This window comes from Ovis aries, chromosome 13 (assembly GCF_016772045.2).
Source record: "Ovis aries strain OAR_USU_Benz2616 breed Rambouillet chromosome 13, ARS-UI_Ramb_v3.0, whole genome shotgun sequence".
NCBI lineage: Eukaryota > Metazoa > Chordata > Mammalia > Artiodactyla > Bovidae > Ovis > Ovis aries.
This window is the reverse complement of record NC_056066.1, coordinates 19,589,607-19,601,897: the sequence shown is the minus strand read 5'-3', so window position 1 is coordinate 19,601,897 and position 12,291 is coordinate 19,589,607. Positions and strand designations below refer to the sequence as shown.

General features: G+C 37.1%; 1 protein-coding gene across 26 annotated transcripts in view; it reads left to right on the top strand.

Moving 5' to 3' along the window:
* CCDC7 (coiled-coil domain containing 7) overlaps nucleotides 1–12,291 on the top strand; it is a 301,615-nt gene that overhangs the window by 16,682 nt on the left and 272,642 nt on the right. For 24 of the 26 annotated variants that reach the window (XM_042230493.2, XM_060397257.1, XM_042230489.2 and 21 more), the window contains 5 exons: nucleotides 909–970; nucleotides 2,879–2,935; nucleotides 5,243–5,318; nucleotides 11,437–11,467; nucleotides 11,900–11,989. In XM_042230493.2, the coding sequence (XP_042086427.1) occupies nucleotides 909–970; nucleotides 2,879–2,935; nucleotides 5,243–5,318; nucleotides 11,437–11,467; nucleotides 11,900–11,989 (316 nt within the window). Of the gene's footprint in view, nucleotides 1–908; nucleotides 971–1,950; nucleotides 2,009–2,878; nucleotides 2,936–5,242; nucleotides 5,319–11,436; nucleotides 11,468–11,899; nucleotides 11,990–12,291 lie in introns of those variants that run through there. The other 2 variants (XM_060397265.1, XM_060397266.1) reach the window with 2 other exon arrangements.

Sequence of the window (12,291 nt, the reverse complement as noted above, 5' to 3'; positions counted from 1 at the left end):
GGTATAGTAACTTATCCTAATAAAACTTTCTGTTTAATCAACAACCATTTTGTTACATTAAACATGAACAAAATCCTTTCATTTTACAGTGTTAAAATAGAAAATACCCGTAGTTGGTAGAGGCTACTATTTATTATGCAGTAACTTCATTGATATCTCCATATGTCAATTACTAGACTTAAAGGAATGAAAGGAATGATACTTGTGTTGGCTTCAATGGGAACTGCACAACAGCCTTGGTTCAGAGGTTCAGTTATAAATTCACCTGTGCTATCTATTGTGAAGCATAGGATTAATTTCATATGTTAATACTTGAAATTTAAGCATCAGATGTGTGCTAGGTATTTTCCTAGTAACTTTATGTGTGTCTTTTGGTCCTACAACTACTTTATGAAATAGGTACCCTAATACCCAATTTTGATAGATTAAGAAACTGAGGCTCAGGTTAAATGACTTACCCAAGATCACATAGTTAGTAAATGGATAAAACAGGTTTTGAGCCAAGTAGTCTGACTCCAGAACTTGTGCTCTTAACAATTGATTACATATTAATAATACATTGATACAAAGAAATGTCATGCTTATACCAAATATATTTTTTACTAGTTCCGTTTATGTGGTAGTTGGTATAGCTAATTATATTCATGGAATACGTCATATACATGGTATGCCTAATTATATTCATGGAATATGCCCAGTTATATCCATGGAATACATTCTGTCAATATATAGAATTCATAGAATTACATAGTTTGATATTTTTTACTTATTTACTAGATAATTTACCTCAATGTCTGAATAAAGGTTAAAGAAAACATTAAATTTTATTTTACAAACTGCATATGTCTGGAGCATATATTCTGGTTCTTAAATTGTTTTATATGTTTTATTTATTTAAATTTTAACAGGGATAGTGGAATTCCACCAGAAGATGTGCAAACTTATGAAATTATGAAGCAGAAAATTGAAGGTGATAATATTTTGCACAAGTCCAGCCTTTATAGAGTTTCCTAAATACACTAACATTTTGAGATTTAAAGTGTAAAAATTTATAGCCATATAAATTATATGATAAATTTAAAGATATTCAATAGTAGTTGATCTTTTCATAGAAGTTCTTATGTTTCAAATTCTGAGAGTATACAAAATTAATAAAACTTGGTTTTTACCCTCAAAATCCACAACATGATATGGATACAAGCACATTATGTATTATGAAAAAGATACGTGTTATTTGCAGTGATTCCACAGAAAGGAGCCAGCTTGTTCAGCCTGAGAGACTTAAGGTTTTATGCAACCTTAAAGGGCTTCCCTGGTGGCCTCAGTGGTGTAGAATCTGCCTGCCAGTGCAGGAGATGTGGATTTCATCCCTGGGTCTGCAGCATCCCTTGGAGAAGGAAATGGCAACCCATTCCAGTTTTCTTGCCTGGGAACTCCCATGGCAAAGGAGTCTGGAGGGCTACAATCCATGGGGTTGCAGAGTCGAACACAACGTTGTGACTAAACAACAACAATAGTGGATCAGTAAGATTTTGTCAAGTGGAGAAGGGAGATATTTGGTATTTTAAGAAGAAGGTATAGCACGAGAAACAGCATGAATAGGGAATTATGCATGTGTGCGCTCAGTTGCTTCAGTCATGTCCAACTCTGCGACCCCATGGACCATAGCCCTCCAGGCTCCTCTGTCCATGGGATTCTCCAGGCAAGAATTCTGGAGTGGGTTGCCATGCGCTCCCCCAGAGGATCTTCCTAACCCAAGGATCAAACCTGCATCTCCTCTGTCTCCTCCATTGGCAGGTGGGTTCTTTATCACTGCTGCTGCTAAGTCACTTCAGTCATGTCCGACTCTGTGCGACCCCATAGACGGCAGCCCACCAGGCTACCCCATCCCTGGGATTCTCCAGGCAAGAACACTGGAGTGGGTTGCCATTTCCTTCTCCAGTGCATGAAAGTGAAAGGTGAAAGTGAAGTCCCTCAGTCGTGTCCGACTAGCGCCACCTTACTACTGGTATGGTATTCAAGTATAGAGTAATAGGAAGGGATAAGATAGGAGAAAGCCTATGCCAAGGGATTAGATTCTGTGCTAAGGAACACTTTCTCCTCCCCGCCAATATATTTAATTAGGGAATCATTGAAGACTTTTTTTTATAGGGAAGTGGCATGTTGAAATTTAGATTATTCTGACGACATAGAGAAGGTAGATTTGGGGGTTGGGAGTAAGGGAAGTTAACTGTTGTATCTTAAATGTGTAATAAGTGCCTGTATTAGAGTACAAATAAAAGAGGAAAGGGGGCAGATTTGGATATGAAAGGAAGGGAGATTAGATGGGAAAATATAAGAGGAAAAACAAGTTTTGTTGAGAAAATGGTGAGTTCACATCACTCAGTTGTTAACGCACATTGTTTTTAGAGGTTCCAATTTGTTGCCTGATTTAGAGGATCTACAATATTGGCAGCTTTGTTGCTTTTCTTAGACTTTTTGTGTTCTCTTTTTAAAAAAATCTTTGCTTCCATTTGGTTGTGCTGGGTCTTCGTTGCTGTGCAGGATTTTCTCTAGTTGGAGAGAGGCTGGGGCTACTCTCTGGGTGCAGTGCACAGGCTTCTCTTTGTTGCAGAGCATGCTTGGGCCTCAGCAGTTGTGGCTTATAGGCTCCTGAGTTCAGACTCAATAGTTGTGGTGCAGGCTCAGTTCTGCTCCATGCAGCATGTTCCCCAACCAGCGATTGAACCTGGGTCTCCTGCACTGACAGGTGGCTTCTTTACCAGTGAGCCACCAGGGAAGCCCAAGAATTTTCTCTTGCATGAGTTATTAAAAAAACTGAAATTTAAATTCAATTGATATGTATGATTGATATTGAAACTTATAACTATTATTTCAGAATTCATAAAAACACACTCAACTGAAGAAATTACAGATGTTTCTGTGACTGAGCCATGTAAGTTTCTACTCATTAAACATCATTGTATTAATAACCTCTGTTATATATATTTCTATAATTTAAAATAATACTTGTTAAGTTAAAGCATAAATTCCCTGGAGTTTGGAGCCATACAGTTGAGCTGGCTATCAAGTAAATATTGAAATTCGTAGTTAGCTACTGCCTACCAAAAATATTGTGTTTTTTTTTTAATAGACTCATTTTTAAGGAGTTCCATGTTATTACTTGGAGTGGAGGATTTTTAATTATGGTTAGAATATGCTACAAAAATGTTGCAGAGGTGGTAGACCTTTGAGGAAGGAACAGTGATAAATTTAAGAGGTCATTTGTAGACTCTGTTACTGTGAATTACAGATCATCCCGTATACACTTATACATTGACTGTAGCTGAGTACCTATCAATTCATGAATATAAAGAGCTGCTAGACTTCAAACTTCTGACTACTTATCAACAGAAAGGAGAAACTGCCTTTTTTTATGTCTTAATACTGGGGAGAATTTTCAAACAATCATGTGTGCTGTGGAATACTGTTTTGGAAGTGGAAAATAAGACTTGGTTGGAAAAGTTGATGGTAATCCTGTTCTTTCAGCTTCAGCTATAAACTCTTAACAGTGTCATGTTTAAATGAAGGCCTTCTCTACATTCTACAGTACTCCCAAGATCTATAGAGACTTCTGATCTGAGGCAGCCCTGACTGACCAGATTGGATAGAAAGATATCTAGAGCTTTGGAGTAGACAGTAAAAGTCTTTCTCTGCTTTAGGGGGAACCATTTGCATGTCTGTGGAGCTCGCTCTTCCTCAATCTATGCAGCTGTCTTCTGTCTACTACCGTGCCCTGTGAATTCTAGCTGCTTTGGCCTCTCCAGTCTCTAAACCTTGTCTCTGAACTCAAGGAGACCAGTAATTTTATCTGGGTTTCCCTTCCTTATGCCTGTGGTCTGGAACTTCAGGCAGTAAGGTAGGGTCGTCATTGAGCAATTCTTTGTTTTCCTTCTGTGAGAGATTACTGCCTTGTCCCTTCTGTTTTCTGGTGTCTGAATACTATATCATATATTTGTCTAGTTTTTAATAGGTTTAAAGTGAAAGTGTAACTCTGGTCCCTGATGCACCATCATGGACAAAAACAGAGGTCTCTATGCCCACTTATAGACCAATGGAACACATCTAATCATAAAACCATTCTGAAATAGTAAAATATACAAGTAGAAATTTTACTCATAATTTTTAAGGAAAAAATTTGGGCTACTTTAAAGTAACTTTTAAACCACTTTGTTAACCAGAGACACTCTGCTCAGAAAAGGGTCTTAACTATAATAGAACAGTTCAATGAGACTTGGATTCTCTGATCTTTTTTCTTCTGTTTTAAGGTCATTCATAATGAGGTCTTGAGGAAGAGCACTTGGATGATTTCCTAAGCTGTTCCATTTGGCAATGGATATGTAATATTCTCATCTACACATTCTATGCTACTGAGTTGAAATTCCTGAACTAGTAAAATTATAGATATGGGCCCATTTTAGGGGGCTGCCATAACAAATTGCCATAGACTGAGTGGATTAAGCAATAGAGATGTATTTCTCATGGTTCTGGAGGCTGAGAAGTTCAAATCAGAGTTCCATCCTGGTCAGGTTCTTTCTTCCTGTATTACAGATGGACATCTTGCTGTGTCCTTAAATAATGGAGAGACCACTAAGAGAGAGCAAGCAAGCTCTCTTGTGTCTCACATGGCTCCATTCTCATGATTTGATTTTCTCTCAAAGATCCCATCTCTAATTATTATTGTATTGGAGATTAGGATTTTAACATGAATTTGGGTGAACACAAATAATCAGTCCATAGCAGGGTCCTTTCTCCCTCTTGAGAACTGTTTTTCAGATTGTGACATAAATAATAGTTTATTTCTTTGTATACTTTTACTGCATACAGGACATAATTTAAAATTATGTGCTATGCTTTTATTGGATTAATTTTAAAATATTGTTTGTTATACCATATTACTTTCTATACAAGCATTATTAAATACTTTCTTACCTATAAGAAATTCTGAACTTTATTCTTCTAATGCTGACTTCTCCCAATATACTCCTTGAATATTCAGGCAGTACTGACCCTCCCAAAGCAAGGTCTCTGGTTTACTTAGATTCTTGATATACTTGATTTATTTGGTCCCCTTGTTATATGTTGCACATTTCTGCTGTTTCCTCGTTGTTTGGTTCTCACATATAGCAGTGAGTTTTGTCAGCATATACATATAGCCTCTGCCATTTGTAATTCCTTTAAATGTTTTCCTTTTTTTTAACAGTAGAAACTTCTCCTGTAACTAATCAATTGAATACCATGTTGAAAATATTTGAAAATCAGGCAAATAAATTAGAAAGGTAAGCTTCTAAAATAACTCCTTTTCCTCATTATAAATACAAGTGCATATTTATTGCAGATAAATTGGAAACATAGAAAATAAAATTACTGTTAGAAATTTAAATTTTGTTAATTTTTATGATATGTTTAATTTTGAAGCTTAAAATTACAATCATACAGAATGTGAAGCTGTATGACCACAATGGAAAATTGTATGTCAGTTCCTCAAAAAATATGATTCATTTATTTAGATCATGAGGTGGAGATACAACAATTTCATTTCTGGGAATGTAACCCCCCCAAATTGAAATTACAGTCTTGAGATACTTGTACAGTATGTTCAATGTAGCATCATTCAGAATAGCAAAGAGGTGGAAGCAACCCAAGTATCCAGTGATGGATAAATAGATACAGAAAATGTGTCTTATACATACAATGGAATGTTATTCAGTCTTAAAAAGGAAAGAAATTCGAACATATGGTACAACACGGATGAATCTTGAGGACCTTGCTGCTGCTGCTGCTAAGTCGCTTCAGTCATGTCCGACTCTGTGTGACCCCATAGACGGCAGCCCACCAGGCTCTCCCGTCCCTGGGATTCTCCAGATAAGAGCACTGGAGTGGGTCTTGAGGACCTTAATGCTGAGTAATTATAAGCCAGTCATAAAAGACAAAATTGTGTGATTTTGTGTGATACTTATGAGGCATTTTAAGTAGTCAAATTCACCCAGAGAGAAAATAGAATGGTGATTGCCAGGAGGGATGAGGAATGGGAAGTTGTTTTTTAATGGGTATAGAGTTTCAGTTTTGCAAGATGAAAAGAGCTCTGAGAACTCAGAATAGTCAAAGAAATCTTAAGAAGAACAAAGTTAGAAGTCTCATACTTGAGTAGTTTTAGCTCTGTATACACCTATAGTATTCAAGACAATGTAATATTGGTGTAAGGATAAACCTGTATAGATCAGTGGACTAGAATGAATGGAAATAATGTCCAGAAATAAATCATTACATTTATGGTTAACTGATTACCAACCTGGAGGTCAAGACCATTCAGTAAGGAAAGAATACTTTTTTAAATAACTGTGCTTAGAGAACTGAATATCCATATGCAAAAGAATGAAGTTGGATCCTTTTCTTTGTGCCATGCACAGAAATTAATTCAAAATTACCAGATGTAAATTTCATAGCTAAAATTAAACTTTTTAAATATAGGAGTAAGTATTTTTACTTAGTTAGCCAATGGTTTCTTAAGATATCCAAAGAACAACCAACTAAAGAAAAATTAACTTAAAAATTAAAAACTTGTGCTGCAAATAATACCATTAAGAACATGAGAAGACAATTTATAGAATGTAAAAACTGTTCATAAATCATGTACCTGACATGGAACTTACACCCAGAATATACACAAGAACTCTTAAGCTCAATCATAAAAAAGATAAATAATCATATTTGACAATGGGCAAATAATCCAAATAAGTATTTTGCCACACAATATACAGAAAGGATCAATAAGCCCAGGAAAAGATACTGAACATCATTAGTTACTAGGGAATCAAAACTATAGTCATATACCCCTTCATATCCACTAGCACAGTGATGGCTATAATATCAATGAAAACAATGGACAGTAACCAGTATTGGCAAGGATGTAGAGAAATTGGGACCCTCATACATTGCTGGTGGGAATTTAAGTGGTACATCTGCTATGGAATAGTTTGCTAGTTGCTCAAAATGTTAAATATACAGTTGACATATGATTAAATTCTGTTTCTATGTTTATACCTAATAGAAATGAAAATATTTGTCCACACGAAAACTTGGACAAGTATGTTTATTCATAGTGGCCAAAAAGTGGAAACAACCCAAATGCCCATAAACTGATAAATGAATTAATAAAGTGATTATATCCATACAATGGAATGTTATTTGGCTATAAAAGGAACACAGTACTAATACATGTTACAAACATTATGCTAGGTATAAGAAAACGGTCTCAAAAGGCCACATATTTTGTAATTCTTTTTATATGAAATATATAGTGACAGACAATAGACTTCGGACTGCCAGGACTGAGGTAGTGCTGGGAGAAATGGCAAGTGAGTGCTAATGGCTACCACATTAATTTCTGGGGTGATTAAAATGTGCTAAAATTAGATAGTGGTAATAGTTACTGTTGGGCTTTCCTGGTGGCTCAGCAGTAAAGAATCCACCTGCAATGCAGGAGACACAGGTTCAGTCCCTGGGTCAGGAAGATCTCCTGGAGAAGGAAATGGCAACCTACTCCAGTATTCTTGCCTGAAGAATCCAATAGACAGAGGAGCCTGGTTGGCTACAGTCCATGGGGTCAGAAAAGAGTTGGATACAACTTAGTAACTAAACAACAACAATTATTACTCAGTGAATATATTAAAATGTATTGTATACTTTTAAGTGAGTTAATTTTATAGTATGTTAATCATAATAAAACTTTAAAAAAATTCTGATTATAATTAATAAAAAGCTCATTAGTCCAAAAAATACTTTATCTGTACTATGGAACAGTTGTCAGCAAGCTGCAGTCCATGAGTCAAATCTAGCCTGAAGCTTGTTTTTATTTGTAAAGTTTTGTTAGAACACAGCCATATCCACTGCAGAGCTGGCTGGTAGTGACACGACCATCTGGTTTGTAAGTGTAAAAGACTCACTATCTGGCTCTTTACTGAAAAAGTTTGCCAAATCTTGATATGGAATAAGAAGTTGTATTTAAAGGGAGTGAGAGGAATCTGTGTTTACCTATATAAATAGATCTCAGAAGTGGTGTTAAGTGAAAAAAATGTTGAAAACAACATATCCAGTGATGTCGTTTATGTGAAAAAGGAAACAAAACAAACATCCAGCTCATTAAGAAAAAGTGTAGAATAGGTATGTAAAGTGTCATATAAATCCATGGAACAAGTTCTGGAAAGATACATAGCAATCGAACAGTATCTCTAGGAAGAACATTGAAATTTTGGAATGCTAGTCAAAGTATACTCTAACCTTATTTATAAGTTGAAAAGGCAAAATGATAGGATACTGAAAGAGGAACTCCCCAGGTTGATTGGTGCCCAATATGCTACTGGAGATCAGTGGAGAAATAACTCCAGAAAGAATGAAGGGATGGAGCCAAAGCAAAAACAATACCCAGTTGTGGATGTGACAGGTGATAGAAACAAGGTCCGATGCTGTAAAGAGCAGTATTGCATAAGAACCTGGAATGTCAGGTCCGTGAATCAAGGCAAATTGGAAGTGGTCAAACAGGAGATGGCAAGAGTGAACGTAGATACTCTGGGAATCAGTGAAATAAAATGGACTGGAATGGGTGAATTTAACTCAGATGACCATTATATCTACTACTGTGGGCAGGAATCCCTCAGAAGTGATGGAGTAGCCATCATGGTCAACAAAAGAGTCCAAAATGCAGTACTTGGATACAATCTCAAAAACAACAGAATGATCTCTGTTCGTTTCCAAGGCAAACCATTCAATATTACAGTAATCCAAGTCTATGCCCCAACTAGTAACGCTGAAGAAGCTGAAGTTGAATGGTTCTATGAAGACCTACAAGACCTTTTAGAACTCACACCCAAAAAAGATATCCTTTTCATTGTAGGGGATTGAAATGCAAAAGTAGGAAGTCAAGAAACACCTGGAGTAACAGGCAAATTTGCCCTTGGAATACGAAATGAAGCAAGGCAAAGACTAATAGAGTTTTGCCAAAAGAATGCACTGGTCATAGCAAACACCCTCTTCCAACAACACAAGAGAAGACTCTACACATGGACATCACCAGATGGTCAACACCGAAATCAGATTCATTGTATTCTTTGCAGCCAAAGATGGAGAAGCTCTATACAGTCAACACAAACAAGACCAGGAGCTGACTGTGGCTCGGATCATGAACTCCTTATTGCCAAATTCAGACTGAAATTGAAGAAAGTAGGGAAAACCACTAGACCATTCAGATATGATCTAAATCAAATCCCTTATGATTATCCAGTGGAAGTGAGAAATAGATTTAAGGGACTAGATCTGATAGACAGAGTGCCTGATGAACTATGGAATGAGGTTCGTGACATTGTACAGGAGACAAGGATCAAGACCATCCCCATGGAAAAGAAATGCAGAAAAGCAAAATGGCTGTCTGAGGAGGTCTTACAAATAGCTGTGAAAAGAAGAGAAGCAAAAAACAAGGAAAAAAGGAAAGATATAAGCATCTGAATGCAGAGTTCCAAAGAATAGCAAGAAGAGATAAGAAAGCCTTCAGCTATCAATGCAAAGAAATAGAGGCAAACAACAGAATGGGAAAGACTAGAAATCTCTTCAAGAAAATTAGCGATACCATGGGAACATTTCATGCAAAGATGGGCCAAATAAAGGACAGAAATGGTCTGGACCTAACAGAAGCAGAAGATATTAAGAAGAGGTGGCAATAATACACAGAACTGTACAAAAAAGATCTTCACGACCCAGATAATCATGATGGTGTGATCACTCACCTAGAGCCAGACATCCTGGAATGTGAAGTCAAGTGGGCCTTAGAAAGCATCACTACAAACAAAGCTAGTGGAGGTGATGGAATTCCAGTGGAGCTGTTTCAAATCCTGAAAGATGATGCTGTGAAAGTGCTGCACTCAATATGCCAGCAAATTTGGAAAACTCAGCAGTGGCCACAGGACTGGAAAAGGTCAGTTTTCATTCCAATCCCAAAGAAAGGCAATGCCAAAGAATGCTCAAACTACTGCACAAATCTCACATGCTAGTAAAGTAATGCTCAAAATTCTCCAAGCCAGGCTTCAGCAATATGTGAACTGTGAACTTCCAGATGTTGAAGCTGGTTTTAGAAAAGGCAGAGGAACCAGAGATCAAATTGCCAACATCTGCTGGATCATCGAAAAGGAAGAGAGTTCCAGAAAAGCATCTATTTCTGCTTTATTGACTATGCCAAAGCCTTTGACTGTGTGGATCACAATAAACTGTGGATAATTTTTCAAGAGATGGGAATCCCAGACCACCAGACCTGCCTCTTGAGAAACCTATATGCAGGTCAGGAAGCAACAGTTAGAACTGGACATGGAACAACAGACCGGTTCCAAATAGGAAAAGGAGTATGTCAAGGCTGTATATTGTCGCCCTGCTTATTTAATTTCTATGCAGAGTACATCATGAAAAACGCTGTGCTGGAAGAAGCACAACCTGGAATCAAGAGTGCCAGGAAAAATATCAATAACCTCAGATATGCAGATGACACCTCCCTTATGGCAGAAAGTGAAGAGGAGCTAAAAAGCCTCTTGATGAAAGTGAAAGAGGAGAGTGAAAAAGTTGGCTTAAAACTCAACATTCAGAAAATGAAGATCATGGCATCTGTTCCCACCACTTCATGGGAAATAGATGGAGAAACAGTGGAAACAATGTCAGACTTTATTTTGGGGGCCTCCAAAATCACTGCAGATGGTGACTGCAGCCATGAAATTAAAAGATGCTCACTCCTTGGAAGAAAAGTTATGACCAACATAGATAGCATGTTGAAAAGCAGACACATTAGTTTGCCAACAAAGGTCCATCTAGTCAAGACTATGGTTTTTCCAGTGGTCATGTATGGATGTGAGAGTTGGACTGTGAAGAAAGTTGAGTGCTGAAGAATTGATGCTTTTGAACTGTGGTGTTGGAGAAGATTCTTGAGAGTCCGTTGGACTGCAAGGAGATCCAAGCAGTCCATTCTGAAGGAGATCAGCCCTGGGATTTCTTTGAAAGGACTGATGCTAAAGCTGAAACTCCAGTGCTTTGGCCACCTCATGCGAAGAGTTGACTCATTGGAAAAGACTCTGATGCTGGGAGGGATTGGGGGCAGAAGGAGAAGGGGACGACCGAGGATGAGATGGCTGGGCATCACTGACTCAATGGACATGAGTCTGAATGAACTCCATAAGTTGGTGATGGACAGGGAGGCCTGATCTGCTGTGATTCATGGGGTCGCAAAGAGTCGGACACGACTGAGCGACTGAACTGAACTGAACCTTATTTATATTAATTTTTTTACTTAGAAAATATATGATACTACATAAATAAAAATTTTAAATTATAATACATTTTAGGTATTTTTGGTTTGTTTTTCAGAGCTATGCATGAACAGCTGATGTTAGAGGCTGTAAGTATAGTCCTCTCAGTTTGAATTTGCACTTTGTCCTTGATGTTGCTGATAGATTCTAGAAATTGTCAGGATATGTAATCTTAAATAAAGATCTAATACTTAGTTTATTCAAGAGAGTTTTATGCATATGACAGCTAGAAATTTTTGTCTATTCTTTGATTTTAGTAGACTTTATTATCATTCAGGAACACTCGACTTTTGAAATACTGAACTATAATATCCCACAGTCTCTGAACTTCCATTGTCAATCATAGTACCTTTGCCTCTTTCAGCACCTGTTGTAACTTCACTATGCAGATTAATACCAGTGGTTCATGATTTCTGAGTTAATAAAGACTTTTTTACTGTAATAATTAAGTACCTGAATAACCTCTCCATATTGATATGTTTGCTTTTCATTATTAATGAAGTTATAATATTTGTTTTTAGAAATGCACACAGATTCAAAGTGATCTCCAAGTATTATCAGAGGAGAAATTAATGCTGGAAAATGAACTACAAAAGTTGAAAAGTACAGAGGTTCGTTAATTTTAGTGTCTCAAAATGGCATACATACCAGTACTAATAATTGGTAGCCTGTGCTTAGTAATGTCCAACTCTGCAGCCCCATGAGCTGTAGCCTTATAGGCTTCTCTGTCTGAAATTTTCCTAGCAAAAATACTGGATCCAGTTGCCATTCCCTACATGAGGGGCTCTTCTTGACCCAGGGATTCAACCTGGGTCTCTTATGTCTTCTGCATTGGCAGACAGATTCTTTCTTACTAGTGCCACTTGAGAAGCCCTATTAATTGGCAGCAGCTGTGCTTTGGAAAAAAAAGAAT